This window comes from Notolepis coatsorum (genome assembly GCF_963971535.1).
Source record: "Notolepis coatsorum genome assembly, chromosome: 1".
In the NCBI taxonomy this organism is placed as follows: domain Eukaryota; kingdom Metazoa; phylum Chordata; class Actinopteri; order Aulopiformes; family Paralepididae; genus Notolepis; species Notolepis coatsorum.
The window spans coordinates 242016431-242036041 of record NC_140165.1 but is presented as its reverse complement, the minus strand read 5'-3'; the positions used below and the strand labels follow the sequence as shown (position 1 = coordinate 242036041).

Genomic DNA, 19611 nt, shown 5'->3' with positions numbered 1-19611 from the left:
CTGGTCAGACCTGGATCATGTATACGTGACCGAGCCCAGCAGTTCGTGGCACAAGTCTCCCTCGATCATTTCTCAGATTACCGAATGTAGGCTTTCAAATGATGTGTCATACATTGACATCTGACAATATTTGAAGGAGATATGCTCATTTGAATCTAGTTAAAAAGTCTCAGAGCAGAGAAAAACAGAAAATCCAATCTAAAGTTTGGCTGCATTTTTACGTACCACCTTGGCAGTCGGGTGTCACTAGGTGTCACAAACGGCCTTTTTTAAACAACGGTTTTTACTAGGGATGTTCCATATTGGCATTTTTTTTTTACCGATATCCGATATACCAATATTGTCCAACTCTTAATTTCCGATACCGATATCAACCGATACCGATAAGTGTTACGATTCTGGTTCTTGACTACGGTCGGGAACCTCCCACCTTCTCTGTCATCTGTCACTTGATTACTGTCACTTGTTTTCTCTGTCATTTAGTGCTGTCAATTAGGGGTTGGCTTCTGATTGGCTGTCACGGGTGTGTGTGTGGAATGTTGGTATTTGGTGGCTATATAACATTCCTTTCCTCTGCTTGTCATTTGTCAGGTCTTCACTATAGGCGTTCGGAGATAACGCGGGCGGTTCCATTTCTGGACCACCACTAATCTCCATTACCTAATTCTCTCGTTCCCTTGCCTTGGCATAGTATCCTAGTATTACTCTTTGTGTTCTTTACTATTAAAGTCGAACCTGTTCAAGAGTATACCTTCTCCGTCTCTGTGATTACCTACAACAATTGGAACTCACCTACCTCCATCCTGACAGATAAGTCATGGAATTAACACAACATTATGCATACTTTTGACAATACATAGAATAAGAATTTGTTCTTACTTGCTTGCCTCGGTAAATAAAGGTTAAATAAATGTAAAAATAAATAAATCAATCAATAAATCAATAAAATAAAATAAAATTTTAAACCGATACCGATAATTTCCGATATTACATTTGAATGCCAATATCGGTAGGCCGATAATATCGGACATCCCTAGTTTTTACTATTTAGAGATACTATAACTGTTAGCTGTTACAGTAAATATGTTCTTAAACATTCAAACATGTGATAATATGGAAAAAAATATATTATATAAAAAATGTATTATTCTCGCAACATATATTGAGAGACTTCTCCTCATCTTGATCCACCTGGAGTCTCGTTTGCTCGGAGAGAGACTGGCTTCCGGCCGGGCCACATCTTGATATGCACTCATTCATCCCTCGTTCCCGTTGATTGCCCTCCAAAGCACAGATGGCAAACAAAGACTCTCCCCTGATGGTGGCAGAGGCATCATTACCTGCTACTTAAAAGCAATCTGTGAGCTATTTGCTGGCTCTTACCACTCCTGGCCAAATGGGAGCAGAACTAGATAAAGCTTTGATAATGGTCTCTCTCTCCCTGTGTATGTGTGCGTGTGTGTGTGTGTGTGTGTGTGTGTGTGTGTGTGTGTGTGTGTGCGTGCGCGTGCATGCGTGCATGTGTGTGTGTGTGTGTCTTAGAAAATCACATGCCTGTACATCATGTATATGTAGCATACGACAACAACAACGTGTTTCAAGTCATCTATATGATAACTAGAAGACAAAATCACCCACAGCATATTCTTTTATGCATGAGAAAGAGATAGCGACAGAGAGAGAGAGAGAGAGAGAGAGAGAGAGAGAGAGAGAGAGAGAGAGAGAGAGAGAGAGAGAGAGAGAGAGTGAAAAAATTGTTTTGCGTACCATTTTCATATTGATAACATCAGTAGTAGGAGATCAGAAGAGAACGGCACATTTTTAAATATTCATCCTGATTGACCAGGCTGTGGAGGAGCAGGTCAAGTCTGTGGTCTTGTGAGAACATCACCGCAGTGACGTGAAAGCACTCAGCACTGCACAGGCCTCCTTGCTATAGCAAGACAAACAGATTCGCCAAACTCTGTGCTAATCGGACAAAGCGTTCACGAGTAACACATCACTTCCTTTTTACTGTGCGTTCTTCTGAAATTCGATTGGATATGGTTTGACCAATCGACTATCGAAATATTTGAAGACATAAGCCCTTAGATGCCACACAGCAAGTTTGGTGAGAATCAGGTGAACTCGAATTCAGTATGAACCACACTCAGGAAAACTGTCTTTACCTTTTATTTATACAGCTTTTAAAACAACATGGTGTCCATTTCTGTGCATCCAAACATTTCGACTTCTTTCTTCGATGCAGCTACTGAGGAAAAAGGCAGAAGACGAAAGGTTTGGCTGCACAAAGAAATCATGTTGTTTTAAGGCTGTATAAATAATGAAAGAGAGATAAACCGACATCTAAGAAGAGAGTTCCCCCCTTGAACAGATAAATATCCAATCAACCACATTGCAAGAGAGAGAGACAGGTTTCTGTAGCTTAAAGAAACATACAGGTAGGGCGGCTGGGTGGCGCAGCGGAGATTGCGCTCATCACCAATGCAAGCGAATCCGGTCTCGAATCCGGGTGTCAGCATTGCCTCCGGCTTGGGCCGGCCGTCATACTAACTCATTGGCAGAGTTAGCGGGTGGAAGTCAATGGGTGGTAATCTGGACGTTGTGGACAGCGACTCCTACAGGTCGGTTTGGGGACGCCTGCACAGCAGAGACAGGAAATGGCAAGGGTAGTGTGAGCCACCCACACGTTACACCTCGCCAATGAGAGTCCGCGCTGGCAGGTGAAAAGATGTGACAGGCTGCCTCCTTGTGTACCGGAGGGGACACGTGATGCAAGGCTTCTATCCTCCCTACAGCCGACCAGTGGGAGGCATATGCGAGCAACGTTCAAGACAGGGGAGGGGAGAATTGGAAACACGAAATTGGGATGGGAGAAAAATAGAAAAATAAGGAGAAAAAAGTGGATAAAAAAACAAACACACAGGTAACTGCAGCTTAAAGAGACAGACAGACAGGTAACTGCAGCTTAAAGAGACAGACAGGTAACTGTAGCTTAAAGACAGACAGGTAACTGCAGCTTAAAGAGACAGACAGGTAACTGCAGCTTAAAGAGACAGACAGGTAACTGCAGCTTAAAGACAAACAGGTAACTGCAGCTTAAAGAGACAGACAGACAGGTAACTGCAGCTTAAAGACACAGACAGGTAACTGTATCTTAAAGATACAGACAGACAGGTAACTGCAGCTTAAAGAGACACACAGGTAACTGCAGCTTAAAGAGACACACAGGTAACTGCAGCTTAAAGAGACACACAGGTAACTGCAGCTTAAAGAGACACACAGGTAACTGCAGCTTACATTTACATTTAGTCATTTAGCTGACGCTTTTATCCAAAGCGACTTACAAGTTCTGTACGACAAGCCATCAGGAAGGGCACAACTCTATCAGCTGAGCAACAATGTTCATCAAAGTGTTGAGTGCTACAGTGTAGGTTAGTTTATTAGGACAAGTGCATGACAGTACGGTTAGTTAGGGTTAGAGACAGCTTAAAGAGACAGACAGGTAACTGCAGCTTAAAGAGACAGACAGGTAACTGTAGCTTAAAGAGACAGACAGGTAACTGCAGCTTAAAGAGACACACAGGTAACTGCAGCTTAAAGAGACAGACAGACAGGTAACGGCAGCTTAAAGAGACAGACAGGTAACTGCAGCTTAAAGAGACAGACAGGTAACTGCAGCTTAAAGAGACAGACAGGTAACTGCAGCTTAAAGAGACAGACAGACATGTAACTGTAGCTTAAAGAGACAGACAGACAGGTAACTGCAGCTTAAAGAGACAGACAGGTAACTGCAGCTTAAATAGACAGACAGACAGGTAACTGCAGCTTAAAGAGACAGACAGGTAACTGCAGCTTAAATAGACAGACAGGTAACTGCAGCTTAAAGAGACAGACAGGTAACTACAGCTTAAAGAGACAGACAGGTACCTGTAGCTTAAAGAGACAGACAGGTAACTGCAGCTTAAAGAGACAGACAGACAGGTAACTGCAGCTTAAAGAGACAGACAGGTAACTGCAGCTTAAAGAGACAGACAGGTAACTGCAGCTTAAAGAGACAGACAGGTAACTGCAGCTTAAAGAGACAGACAGGTAACTGCAGCTTAAAGAGACAGACAGGTAACTGCAGCTTAAAGAGACAGACAGACAGGTAACTGCAGCTTAAAGAGACAGACAGGTAACTGCAGCTTAAAGAGACAGACAAGTAACTGCAGCTTAAAGAGACAGACAGGTAACTGCAGCTTAAAGAGACAGACAGGTAACTGCAGCTTAAAGAGACAGACAGGAGACAGACAGACAGGTAACTGCAGCTTAAAGAGACAGACAGGTAACTGCAGCTTAAAGAGACAGACAGGTAACGGCAGCTTAAAGAGACAGACAGGTAACTGCAGCTTAAAGAGACAGACAGGTAACTGCAGCTTAAAGAGACAGACAGACAGGTAACTGCAGCTTAAAGAGACAGACAGGTAACTGCAGCTTAAAGAGACAGACAGGTAACTGCAGCTTAAAGAGACAGACAGGTAACTGCAGCTTAAATAGACACACAGGTGGGGCGGTCAGGTGGCGTAGCCGAGATTGCGCTCGTCACCAACGCAGGAGATGCTGGCTTCGAGCCCAGCTCTCTGCGTTGCTACCAACCTTGGCTGGTCGTTCATACTAATACAATTAAGCATTACATCACGTGCAGGAGTGGTTTGTGAACAATAAACCATGCCTAGGGGTGGTCGTTAGGCCCGAGGCGCAGCCGAGGGTTGTTAGACCCCCCTAGGCATGGTTTATTGTTCACAAATCACGACTGCAAGTGGTGTAAAGCTTTTATACAACTGCCAGATTCATCCAACCTTATTTCTATACAATAAACACACATTAATCGAAGATTTATTGAAAAAACCATCCGCCAGAAAAAGTAGTTCCCACAACTACAAAAAAGACAAGTTGCCTCCATGTGGAAGCAGCTTGAAGTGCATCCAACCAAACTAACACATCCAACTGTGTATTATTGGAATGATTGAGAGAAGTTGCCTCATGTGGAAGCAGCTTGAAGTGCATCCAACCAACTAACACATCCAACTGTGTATTATTGGAATGATTGATTGAAAATGTTATTACCAGATGCAGAATGGGTACAATACAGTACGGCTCAATACACACAATTGTTAAGGGAATGCAGACCTACTTTCCATAGAACTTCATTCTTAGATGCTTCTATATAAAGTAGGTAAAACAAATTAAAAAGTTTTCTTTGCCCTATAGGAAAAAAACGTTTTCTTCGCCCCCATTCTTTTATTTATTTTTTTAAACCTACTGTAGAGGGCCTAAACTTAACCAGTTGGAAACCAAGCGTACAGTAATAAAATTAGCAATCAATCAATCAATCAACTCAATAGGCCATGCTCACTTAGAACAGCGCAGCACCCAGCTCTCTGACTATCGCCCGCGTTGCAGGCAGAGTGTGTGTGTGTGTGTGTGTGCGCGTGTGTGTGTGTGTGTGCGTGTGTGTGTGTGTGTGTGTGTGTGTGTGTGTGTGTGTGTGTGGGGGGGGGGGGGGGGGGGGGTGGCGGTGGGTGGAGACTAGAGCGAGCGCTGACAGTCGAAAGGAAAAAAAAATTGAAAAAAAAATTGAAAATTAATCAATCAATCAATCCGCGATTTTTCTTTTGTTACAGAATGATTCAAGACCCATCAATTACATCATCCAACATTGTTTAAACGACTAAGACATTCGCTGTGACAGAATCGCTTGATATTTAGTCGTTTAGTCGCTATCAACATATCCATTTGTAAAGATTATTGTCCACCTTCTTGTGATCCGGCGGAGTGATGTGATGTGGTTCGGTTGTGGGCGGGTCCTGGGCCAGCAGCGTGGAATTGTTGCCAATAAAGACGTGTAAAATGACTGTTTCAGCCAATCAGAATCGAGAAATTTGCATGCCGTTGTATAATTGGCAGTATTAGTGGGTGGGAAGCTGGTGGATGGGAATCTGGCGTTGTGGACAGCGACGCCTACAGGTCAGGTCTCGGCGCTTGCTCAGCGGGGGCAGGACTTGGTGGAGATAGCGTGCCCTCCCACGCGTTACACTTCACCAATGAGAGTCCTCGATGCCAAGTGAAAAGACGTCACTGGCAGTCGCCACACGTATCGGAGGAAGCGTGCGGTCGGCTTCGGGACGCCATTGTACCGACTCGTAGGAGAACATGCATACAGCAGCCAGGTAGGGGAGGGGGGGAATTGGCACGGCGACTAAATTGGACGGGGAGAAAAACAGAAAAAAATATAAAATAAAAAGAGACACACAGGTAACTGCAGCTTAAAGAGACACACAGGTAATTGCAGCTTAAAGAGACACACAGGTAACTGCAGCTTAAATAGACACACAGGTGTCTGCAGCTTAAAGAGACAGACAGCTAACTGCAGCTTAAAGAGACACACAGGTAACTGCAGCTTAAAGAGACACACAGGTAACTGCAGCTTAAAGAGACACACAGGTAACTGCAGTTTAAAGAGACACACAGGTAACTGCAGCTTAAAGAGACACACAGGTTTCTGCAGCTTAAAGAGACAGACAGGTGTCTGCAGCTTAAAGAGACACACAGGAATCTGAGATAACGTCAGTCTCTCTGTCATTAGTAAGCCACAGGGTTCTCAGCCTTTCAAAAATCCATGTCTCTTTTGGACGTCTCTTGTTCAATAATTGTCAATTAAAATAGCATCACCGTGCCAATTTCCTTACCTAATCATGTGGCTGATTGATAGCGCTAAGTCATTTTCTGGATGACAGGAACAACACATTACGTTGACAAGTGATAACAGGGTGTGTTTCTAAACCCTGGTACGCGTGTTCGCTTTATTTTGCCTGGAGTACAAGGCGGCTGGCTTTTTTCTTTTGCATGCTTGGTTCCATTGTGCCAGATAAGATGAATCAATTCCAGAGACGTTATTGAATTGGTTTCAAATAATAATTGGAAAGTGGCCAGACTAGGTCATGTCTTAGATATATTTTCCAATACTCAAGCTGTGCTCGATTGATCATGTCTGGTGCATATTAACACATTAGATAGGGACTAAACGGCAAACCGCACACACTCTTAGCACTCAAAGGCAACAGCAAGCACAATAAATGTAATTTGAATCACTATTAAAGAGAGGCTGATATCAAAGTAGGAAAATAAATGCTATTATTCATGAGGAAACAATGTTCAAATGGTTTTTCATCTGAACTCAAGTCATCTTTGAGATAACATTCAACAACATCTTATTGCGGTCTGACTTAACAGTGACGCAGGCCCAGTCTTTATAGTGGGTCTGTATGTGATGCAGGCCCAGTATTTATAGCAGGTCTGTAGTATGTGATGGTATGGTATGGTTTTATTCTTAATCCCAGAGGGGAAACATGGTTTGCCACCAGAGCGAATACAAATACACAAACAAGAAACAATAACATACAGTACAAGTTACATAACACAGTAAAAAGAAGAGAAGAAGAGAGCCTCTCAACACAGAGACAGCGGTGTTCAATAAATAATTTAACCACAGCCGGAACAAAGGACCATCTCAATCGCTCAGTAGAGCATCGAGGCATCAAAAACTAAATGAGCTTCGCAGAGCATCAAATACATTGTACAGATGGTGGCTTTCAAAAGATAGAATAGCGTTCAATTTAGTCCTAGTTCGCTTGGCTATAATGATCTCCAAGGAATCAGGAGGAAGGCCAATCACTGAGCCAGCCTTTTTTTTACTTGCATTCTCGGGCCGTCATGCCTGTGCACGAAGGTCACAGCACTTTGCGAGCATCTAGCATCTTTGCTACCGTTCGAAAGATCTGTTTGTTGCCGTTCGAACGCCACTTCACTCGACCAAATTCGTGCCTTGGTTCTTGAGTTACATGACAATATGTCAGGCGCGCGTCTTTTTACGCGCCGCCGATCAGATGACCAACCTGGACTCCAGACGCTCCAGAACTGCCAATCATCCGCTGATGGCGAAAATTATTGGTCAGCCTTGTAGCCAATGAGTGTAGCTTTCCAACGATACCCCATGTTGGGGGGTGCAAATACAGGATGAGTAGATGAAAGTTGACGAGCGAAAACGAGAAGGAATCACACTTCAGACTTAACGGCCATGGATGAGGAAATGGATTTTGGAGAGCTTTTTTATTCTGACATCTCTCAAAGACCCATTTCTGAACGGATTTTGATCAAATCTGGACCTGTACTACATAAGACATCAGGCTATGGAACCACTGTGTTTTCCAGCTTATACCTTTTTTTTTTATTGCAACCGCTACAGAAATATTTTTGTACACAAGTTCAAGTTCAACTCAAGTTCAGACCTCTGTTACTCTATTTCATTAGCACTAAAGGTGAATTTCCTTTTTTGCATTAATCAAATCAAATCAAATCGCATTTATTTGTAAGGCCCGACAACACACGTTAATGTCCCCATGGGCCCTACACGTCTTCTTTAAACAAGTCAAGAAGAAACATCACAATAATTCAAAAACTAAACAAGGACACCATAAGGTCCAAACATTTTTTAATAAATGCAAAATAAATGAATGCAACACAGACATACCCGAAGGTAAGGAAAAACTCACTAAAACCTAGCAATAGGAAAAAATGCACCACATGCAATGTGGAGGAGAGAAACCTTAGAAGGGCCATTCAAGGGGGGATCTCCCTTCTTAGATGTCGGTGATAGTAGTGTTGCAGCAAAAACAGGCGAACAGTTGGTAAGCATGCACTCATGCATGTAGTGAAACACAGATGAGTGCATGCGATAGCAACTGAACATTTTGAAAAATTAAAGATAGAGCTGATAGCGATAGCAACTGAACATTTTGAAAGATTAGAGATAGAGCTGATAGCGGATCTATTTGAGGCACAGGGGCGGTGCAAAGAGGGTCGCGTCCTCCCGGTCTTGATCACAGGACGTTCAACACTCTCAATACTTCAACAAAAAGTATTCTGTATTTCTGTATGACAACTAATAAAGAAACTTGAACTCCGGTCATCACTCCGAGACAGCCGGAGACAGGGAGCGGTGCAGAGAGGGTCACATTAATAACTTCAGAATGTTATCTTTCAAAAGAGACCAGGCTTATGCATGTGCTATAAGTATAAAGTATAAAGCTAAGCTTTGCAAAAAAAGTGTGCAGTCCTCAAGTTCAAGTAAAAAGAAAATTTCACTTTTCTGGGTGCCTGTTAACACTTTAAGTGCCGAAAACGTGTTTAGGCGTCCTTCCCCGCCATGCTCAAGTTGCCGAGGACGCCGTAACTCGTCTTTAATATCAATATTTCACAAATCTGTGATCGGAATCATATTTTCCATCCGCAGCCTTCACACACAGTTCTGAGCTCCTCTCAAACCTCTAGCGGTTCAAGAGCGCCATCTGGTGGCCGATCGGCAGAAGCGCCAAACAGGAAGTTATGTGGTTGAAGTGCTGATCGTCCATATTACTTCCGGGCACTCTCTATAGGTCCCGGGACTCGATCTCGACACAATACATAGCGATCCGTTGCCAATAACTCGATAAACAACATGATTTGGACGTATATACTATTATACAACCTGGAAATAGATCGCCTATTTCTACATCCCATAATAGGAATATTTCAGTTCCACGCTCATCGTCCAACGGCGCGAGGAAGATACGGTAAGATTCAGCGTTATTTTTGAACGTGTTCGATATAAACTGCTCTGATGATCATATCACCCACACTAGATGAATGATATAACGCTGCCCACGGAATTATAAACGATCCCCCGCCCATCCGGTCATCATCAGATCATACGTAGAAACTTCTAGAAGTACGTCCAATTGACATTTTTTATCTCGCACAGATTCCTACCAAACTGTATTTCATCATCAATATAATGCATTTGGGGCTATAAATCACGTTCTGGAGAAAGCTGCAGAAAGAGATGAAAACATACTTATACTTTAGACCATATTTTACTATGAATATGTGAATGAAAAAGTTTAACGTTGCTACACAATGAACAATACATATAGGACCTTGAATGGGCCCTAATAATGGCAATTTAGCAATCGAATTTAAAAAGTTATAGCCCTGCAAAGAAGGGGAACTTTTCCATAGACAAATAGAGCTGGCAAGGGATGGTATATCATGAATTTAGCCTTAGGCAATCAAAGTGTTAAGAGGTTAATGATTTTATTTATAGGGTTTTTGTCAATGGCCATGATGCTGCCCCCCCCCCCCCCCCCAGCAGAGCACAGCATGAAAAAGGACAGTAGCAAGCATATCTTGGTAGAACACATGAAGAAGTGACCTGCTGATGTCAAAGGATCTAAGCTTCCTCAAATGAAAAAGCAGAGACTGTTCTTCTTCCAGTCCAGCTTACTGTCCAGGTGGACACCAAGATACCTATAGGACTGAACTATTTCTACCTCCTGCCCCCTAATGATGACAGGAGAGACATTCATCTTCTTCCTACTGAAGTTGATGAATAGCTCCTTGGTCTTTTCGACATTAAGTTGTAAAGAATTGGCATCACACCAGTGGACAAATTAGTCAATCTCCTTTTTATAGGCCCGGTCATCACCTTTGTTGATGAAACCGATAAGAGCAGTATGATCTGAGAATCTCTGCATATGGCACATGGCCTCTCTGTGTCTGCAGTCCGCAGTATAAAGAACAAAGAGAAAGGGAGCCAAAACTGTTCCCTGAGGGGCTCCAGTTTTTGTCCAGATGACATCTGATACTATATCATCGAGCCTAACAAACTGAGGTTGAGGAACAAGATATTTCATGCACCAGATGATGGTTGAGTTTTGCAGTTTAAACTGGATCATTTTGTTTGCTAGGATATGTGGCTGGATAGTATTGAAGGCGCTAGAAAAGTCAAACAACATTTCCCTAACAGAGCTGGCAGACGATCCAAGGTGGCTATAAATTCTATGCAACATAAAAATCAGTGCATCATCGACTCCTACACTCTTCCTGTATGCAAATTGAAAGGGGTCTAAATAAGGTGCCACCTGCTCCCTGAGGTGGCCGAGCACAACCCTTTCAAAACACTTCATGATGTGGCCTGTCAGAGCAATAGGTCTCAGGTTAGTGAGGCTATTACGCACATTGTTATTTTTAGGGACAGGGACAAGACATGATGTTAACCACATTGCAGCAAAAGCAGGTGAAGACAGAGACAGAGAGACATGAGAATGAAAAACATGGCACAACTGGTAAGCACAGACCTTGAGGGTGCGTGGATAAATACCATCAGGCCCGGGACCCGTGTTTACCTTGATGTGCTTAAGCTCCTGACGAACCTCTTCAGTAGAAATAACAATAGGGGGACCACTGTCCTCAGGACTAGGCTGAGCCAGAGAGGAGAGGATACTCTCCTGCTCAGCAGTGAAATCAAATCTATCAAACCTAGCAAAGAACTGGTTTGCACGATTAACATCGATCCCAGAGCCCGAACAACTGGAATTGTTCGTCCAATCAGTGATCGATTTAATGCCTTTCCAAAAAGGCTCCTGGTATGTGATGCAGGCCCAGTCTTTATAGTGGGACTGTATGTGATGGATGTAGGCCCAGTCTTTATAGCGGGTCTGTATGTGATGCAGGCCCGGTCTTTATAGCAGGTCTGTATGTGACGCAGGCCCGGTCCCAGTCTTACCTTGATAGCGCAGCAGGAAGGAGCCAGCCTGGGGCTTCTGGCTGTGGAAGTGGATGGTTATCTGGTTGCTGTGGCTTCGTACCACCAACCCCCTCATCAGGATGGACTCATTGGCCAACACGGAGGGTTCCCCACCTCCCAGGTCCTCGAAGATCACTCTGTCGCCCTCCGACAGGTTCACATTCATCACCTAATGGGCGAGAGAGAGAGAGAGAGAGAATGGAGAGTGTAGCAGCATCAGATGGTGATAGGGACGTAATGGGTCACATTTACTGATATGAACTAAGCCTGCTCCTATTTATTTATTTTTGAAAATGGAGGGGGGAGGACGGTAGCCCCTTTAGCTAAGATGTGGATTAGGGTATCTCTCTCTCTAGCAGTCACACTGCTGTCCGTCAGGGCCTCTGCCTGTTGCTGAGTGAGTCAGACGCAGGTCCACCAAATGCTGAGATTGCCAGTGGTTACCAGCTACTTAGAGAGCACTTCCACCCCAACGTTTCAAAGCTATAATACCAAGAAAAAGAAAAAAGAATTGTAGATAAAGGGGAGGAGAGCAAGCTTTGCGTAGCGTTGCATGGGACTGACGTGTGTGTGTGTGTGTGTGTGTGTGTGTGTGTGTGTGTTTGTGTGTGTGTGTGTGTGTGTGTGTGTGTGTGTGTGTGTGTGTGTGTGTGTGTGTGTGTGTGTGTGTGTGTGTGTGTGTGTGTGTGTGTGTGTGTGTGTATGTGTGTGTGTGTGTGTGTGTGTGTGTGTCCAAGCGTGTGAAGCCGGTCTAGTGAGACAAACAGCCTACCAGTGGCCATCACAACACCTAGCAGTGAACTACTGATCTATGTAATGTCGTCTCATCACAAATCAAGGAGCGAGACATGAAATGGCCGATAGATTAACGGGCCGTGCGCCGATTACACCGAAGATACGTCTGATCATGGCTGTCACTCCTCCACAGATGACACGCCGTGTGTATATGTGAGAAATGCCACCCTGTCACTCTAGCCTTTATCACAGCCAGCTCTATCTTTACACAGATACTTAAAGGGATCCGGCTCTTCTTCATGTCTTGGTCCTCGGTAGATCATATCAAAACGTCATATCGCACCCAGCTAGCCGCGAGAGAGATACGCTCGGATGTGGGGGGGCTGAATCCCAGAGGGTCCCTGAATCCCCCCGAGAGAGCGGGGGGGGGTGGGGGGGGGGGCTGCGTGGCTGCGCCGGGAAAGAGGAGCCACGGACAGGAAGGAAGGAGTCATCTACCGTATAATCATGTTAGCGCTCCACAACACATACCAGGTACATGTCAGAGATATACAGAGTGATGGACAGAGAAGCAATGACACAGTGAATGCCCTATGATGTACTATGTAGTATTACGTAAGTGGTGATATGATTTATTAATGCTGATAAAAAGGGAATGATCACATTCATATTTATTTGAGCCCACGGGAATAGAAGGGGGAATGATAATGTATGTAATGCAAGGAATAAACCCTCTACTGAAATGCGATTACAGTAACGCTTTATATAGATAGACGTTAAAGTAGAGATGAATAGACACAAAATAAAAGAGTCAAATGAGTAAAACAATGTGGTGAACAAACAATAAAATAACTACTTAAGTTGAAAAGTTAAACATTTTAACCTCTTAAGCATCTTAAGGACGATTTGCCTGCCGGGGGCCCGACGGCACTTTGGTGACCTCTAGCGGCTCGGGTGTGCATATTGTGCATATAGGCGCCAAAGTCTTTAGCAGGCTTTAAATTTGTTCAAATACCACTCCCGACTCCCGACTCACGACGCTCTAGCTCCGTCAATCATTTGGCAAACTTGAAAATGATTGGACAGGGTTGTAACCAATGAGTGTGGCTTTCCAATGATATCCCATGTGGGGATGACCGAATCAGGGATCTAGGTGAAAAGTCACAAGCGAAAACAGGAAGTAAAAAATGCACCGAATGCAGTGGAGTCTATGAGAAAACTGATTTTTATGAAATTTGTACATGTACTACACAAGACTTCAGGCTATGGAACTACTACAGACAAATGTGAGTAACAAGTCGGTTGTTCAGACCTATGTTACTCTATTTCATTAGCACTAAAAGTGAATTTTCTTTATTGTATCAGAAACTTCAGGCTCATGCATGTGCTATAAGTATAAAGTATAGTGTTTTGGTTTGCAAAATAAGTATGCAAAAAATTGCCACTATTGGGTGCGCCTATTTAAAGTAAAATAAAAAGGTTACAGCAGTAAAATAGTTAAACTGTCTGATGGCTGAGGGGACAAGAGATCCCCTGTACCGCTCAGTCCGCGAGATGAGCCGTCAGCTGCGGCTGCTCCTCTGTCCTGCCAGGGTGTGATGGAGAGGCTGGCTGCTCCTCTGTCCTGCCAGGGTGTGATGGAGAGGCTGGCTGCTCCTCTGTCCTGCCAGGGTGTGATGGAGAGGCTGGCTGCTCCTCTGTCCTGCCAGGGTGTGATGGAGAGGCTGGCTGCTCCTCTGTCCTGCCAGGGTGTGATGGAGAGGCTGGCTGCTCCTCTGTCCTGCCAGGGTGTGATGGAGAGGCTGGCTGCTCCTCTGTCCTGCCAGGGTGTGATGGAGAGGGTGGCTGCTCCTCTGTCCTGCCAGGGTGTGATGGAGAGGGTGGCTGCTCCTCTGTCCTGCCAGGGTGTGATGGAGAGGCTGGCTGTCGTTCTTCATGATGTCCTGCCAGGGTGTGATGGAGAGGGTGGCTGTCGTTCTTCACGATGTCCTGCCAGGGTGTGATGGAGAGGGTGGCTGTCGTTCTTCACGATGTCCTGCCAGGGTGTGATGGCGAGGGTGGCTGTCGTTCTTCACGATGTCCTGCCAGGGTGTGATGGAGAGGGTGGCTGTCGTTCTTCATGATGTCCTGCCAGGGTGTGATGGAGAGGGTGGCTGTCCTTCTTCATGATGTCCTGCCAGGGTGTGATGGAGAGGGTGGCTGTCGTTCTTCATGATGTCCTGCATCTTACTCCTTGTGCGTCTCTCCACCACAACCCCCACTGAGTCCAAGCTCCTACCAAGCAGACTGTTGGTGATCTACTATCTATCATTTATACTACAAATCATAATCATTAATCATAATGATTTATATCATAATTAAAAGGTGGGTAAACATTATTTCATAAAGAAAAGACGTGAATACACAGAGTAAGGTGGGTCTGCCCTCTGCCACACGTCCGGATCACGACATGCCGCATTTAACACCGGCAATGGTCTTCAGCCATCAAGCGCTTCGTGAGTTTTTACTGCCGAAACCACAAAACCGCACCTGTCTCGCAAAAACACACACCTCCAAAACATACCAGCCTAAACCACAAAACAGCCTAAACCACAAAACACACCAGTCTAAACCACAAAACACACCAGTCTAAACCACAAAACACACCAGTCTAAACCACAAAACACACCAGTCTAAACCACAAAACACACCAGTCTAAACCACAAAACACACCAGTCTAAACCACAAAACACACCAGTCTAAACCACAAAACACACCAGTCTAAACCGTATGCGCCTAAAGCCACAAAAAGAAAATCCCATATGAATAACGGCATATCCTCTGGCGGACGCACACGGCTGCGTCTTTGTGTATAACAAGTCAATAATGTGCCGTTAATGAACTCACGGACACAGCATCAGGATAATAGCGCTGTGAACAAAGGGCATCGGCAAGTAATCACATTATGCCTCCAGTTCTGGGATAATAAAACACTTGAAGGCGCACTGGGAGACGCGGGCTAATCCAATTTGCCCTGGCGCGGGTCCAGGCTCCATATAACTGCACCTCACAAACATAATCATTGGGGGGTGAACCCGCTTCTGGCAACAGCGTTTAATACTTCATCAACGTTATGAAGCCTAGTAACAAGCTCCGGTCCGACATCACTGGCGGGAATTGCAAAAGAAATAAATAAAAGGAATCTCATTCGCACCGGGATAGGTGGGGGATTAAGGAACGCGATAGTGTGGATAGGTTTTGGAGTCGTGAAAACAACAGATTTATAATAAAAAATTTCATTTGCAGGAGGATATGAGGGGGATTAAGGGAGGTGATAGCGTGGATGTTTTGAAGTTGTGAAAACAACATTATAGTAAAAAAATCTCATTCACACAAGGATATGAGTGGGACTATGTACAAGATAGCACACGTACATCTGAAGTCATGGACAAATATATATTTCTTTCTTTGCCTGCATAAACATGTAATAATAATAATAATAATAATAATAATAATAATAATAATAATAATAATAATAATAATAATAATAATAATAATAATAATAATAAACTTTATTTGTATAGCACCTTTCATACAGAAACTGCAGCTGTGCTTCACAACAGAAAAAAGACATGAGCACATAAAGTGCAGACATATAAAATCACAGTTTTTCACATTAGGATCTAACATCCCAACATGTAGTTCCTCTGATGAAAATGTTGATCCAATGAGAATGAGGTACATAGCTATTCTATTCTACTTAAATCTATCCCATTCCACTCCATTTTATTGTACTCTTATTGAACGTGACTACATACATTTGCAGCCCCCGACCCCCCCCCCCCCCCCCCCCCCAGAGGGAAACACATATTGGAATAAAAGATACAGCTATTCTATCCTACTAAAGCACATTCCATTCCATTCTATACTAACGTGACATATTCTACTCTATTCTATTCTCCGCTCTAAGCGACGATCATACATATTGCACAAGTAGATCCGCTCGTAACAAAAAGAAAGCCCATCTCATCTCCCTCACACCGACGCACCAGAGGCCCGGGAACAGAGGGGGCTGTAGCGGGAGAGGAGGCCTTCATGACATCCATTTACTCCATAAAAGCAACAAATGACAGCTGAATAATTCAAGTGACACTTCCTCATTAAATGTAAGCCTCCGACTTTGGGAGGATGTGGAGCACAAAGGAGGGCCAGATGGAACCCTGGGATATGGTGTTGACTAATGGATCAGAGTGAGTCTGCGCGTGTGTGTGTGCGTGTGTGTATGTATATGTGTGTACTGTATGTGTGTGTGTGTGCATATGTACGTGTGTTTGTGTGTGCGTATGTGTGTGTGCGTATGTACGTGTGTGTGTGTGCATGTGTGTGCGCGTGTGTGTGCGTATGTACGCGTGCGTGTGTATGCATGCGTATATGTATGCGTGTGTGTATGTGCGCGCGCGCGTGCTTGTGTGTGTGTGCATATGTACGCGTGTGTGTATGTGCGTGCGTATGTGCGTGCGTATGTGTGTGTGCGTATGTACGTGTGTGTGCATGTGTGTGCGCGTGTGTGTGCGTATGTACGCGTGCGTGTGTATGCATGCGTATATGTATGCGTGTGTGTATGTGCGCGCGCGCGTGTGTGTGTGTGCATATGTACGCGCGTGTGTATGTGCGTGCGTATGTGCGTGCGTATGTGTGTGTGCGTGTGTGTGTGCACGTGTGTGTGCGTATGTACGTGTGTGTGTGCGCGTGTGTGTGCGTATGTACGCGTGCGTGTGTATGCATGCGTATATGTATGCGTTTGTGTATGTGCGCGTGTGTGTGTGTGTGTGCATATGTACGCGCGTGTGTATGTGCGTGCGTATGTGTGTGTGCGTGACACTTGGCTCGACGCAGAGAACAAGACGGAGTAAAATGAAGCGGGAAGCTCGACTCTTAACGAGAAAACACGTTGAAAGTCGCACTAAATCTGTAATCATGTGTGTCCCCACCGGTCTCCACACAAGCCCCCCCGCTGATCTCCGTCTAGCGTGCCTCCTCTTCCTCTCCGAAGAGAAGGATGACAGATACCTAGAGCCGCCTCTCTCCTTCGGGACGACGCTCGGCGTTATTCGGCGAAGTAAATAATTGCACAATGTCGCGGTGACTTTGCAGAGACACGGCAGCAGAGTTTATAGACATACAGACAGAGTAAGTAAGTAAGTAAAGTTTATTTATGTAGCACTTTTCACAGAGATAACTCACAAAGTGCTTTACATACAGCAGAAATAAAATATTAAATATAAAAATAAAAAGCAAGAACCATTCAAGTGATAAGAGACAGAACAAAAACACAATGCATCACAGAGAGGACAAAAAAATGACATATTTTATACCTGGAGGAAAAGCTCAAACATTACCCAAAGGCCTGTTTAAACAGTAATGTTTTTAGCTGATTTTAAAAAAATTCAACAGACGCTGCAGCTCTTAGGCCACGAGGAAGGGCATTCGAGAGTCTAGGCGCTACAGATTGAAAGGCTCTGTCACCTTTGGTGATCAACCTGGTGCGCGGAATGACCAACAGATCCTGGTCAGCTGTCCTCAGGGTCCTGCAGGTCGGTTAAATATTCTGGTGCCTGGCCATGCAGAGCTCTAAAAGTGAGCACCAGGACCTTGAAATTAATTCTAAAATGTATAGGAGTATGGAAAGCAGTCGGTAGGTCTTTTTCTGCTAGATCCATGGCTGCCGCGGTCTCTGCTCGGGCCGACCGTGTCACGCGCTGACCTTTCCTCTCGACAGAAGCGACGCACAGGGTCCACTTAAAATAATTACGGCCATCAACGTTAGATCATAATCCATCATTTCCTGCACATGCGCTAACCGACTGCCAAGGTATACCGTGTTTGTGTTTCCATGGAAATGAGTGTGTGTTTCCATGGAAATGAGTGTGTGTGTGTGTGTGTGTGTGTGTGTGTGTGTGTGTGTGTGTGTGTGTGTGTGTGTGTGTGTGTGTGTGTGTGTGTGTGTGTGTGTGTGTGTGTGTGTGTGTGTGTGTGTGTGTGTGTGTGTGTGTGTACTGGCTGCTAATTAACAGCGTAATTAAGAGGGAGGTGAGTAAATGATGGAGCAGGGGGAACATCTGTTCTAGACAGGGGAAGTGGAACACACAGAGAGAGAGAGAGAGAGAGAGAGAGAGAGAGAGAGAGAGAGAGAGAGAGAGAGAGAGAGAGAGAGGGAGAGAGTGAGAGAGAGGCAGAGACAGAGACAGAGACAGTGACAGAGACAGAGACAGAGACAGAGACAGAGACAGAGACAGAGACAGAGACAGAGACAGAGACAGAGGCAGAGACAGAGACAGAGACAGAGACAGCTAGAGAGGGGGGGGGGTGGCACAATGAGATGTCCCATAGCCCTCCAGTGAAGGCCACTGATGACAGGTATGGAGGTGACATAAATAGCCCTACTGAGGAACTGTCTGCAGCATCTAACTCAGATAAAACATGAAGCGTAGTGCAGGAATACTAACAGCGTGCTTCTATTTGGTGTATACATACTAAAATGGTATGTTAGCAGTGTTAGTATTCTTCATTGAAACCACGAGCCACAGCTATGCCCATGTATGACAACATCATGTACCATGTGTATACTGTTTACTCATAGTACATATTCAGATTCTAATTATCTATTGCCTATATTTATTGTAACACATAACATAAACGATAGGGCATACATACTTCTCATCTGCACCTTTGTTTACACTTTTTGTTTATTTTTCTCATATTTTTATATTCAGAGCTAATATTTATTGCCTATATTAATGCATTTCTACTATTACCCTGCCCATACCTGTAACCCCCCTCCCCCCATTCCCCCATGCTGCTATGAGGCCCAAATCTCCCCAAGGGGATCAATAAAGGAATATCTTATCTCATCTCATCTCATCTCATCTCATCTCATCTCATCTCATCTCATCTCATCTCATCTCATCTCATCTCACCTCACCCTCACCTCACTCATCTCATCTCATCTCATCTCATCTCATCTCATCTCATCTCACTCACCTCACCTCTCACCTCACCACTCACCTCATCTCATCTCATCTCATCTCATCTCATCTCATCTCATCTCATCTCATCTCATCTCACCTCACCTCACCTCATCTCATCTCATCTCTGTCATAATCACAGCACGGGCATACTTCACTCCCCCCCCTTTCCCCTCACGTTCTCCACACGCTCCTCTTCATTCCCCT

At 44.5% G+C, this 19611-nt stretch overlaps 1 protein-coding gene across 1 annotated transcript in view; it reads right to left on the bottom strand.

The window, feature by feature from the left end:
* The window catches only part of sez6b (seizure related 6 homolog b), a 419489-nt gene that overhangs the window by 194387 nt on the left and 205491 nt on the right, over window positions 1-19611 (bottom strand). The window contains 1 exon segment of the mRNA XM_084309484.1: window positions 11645-11834. Within this exon segment, the coding sequence (XP_084165610.1) occupies window positions 11645-11834 (190 nt within the window).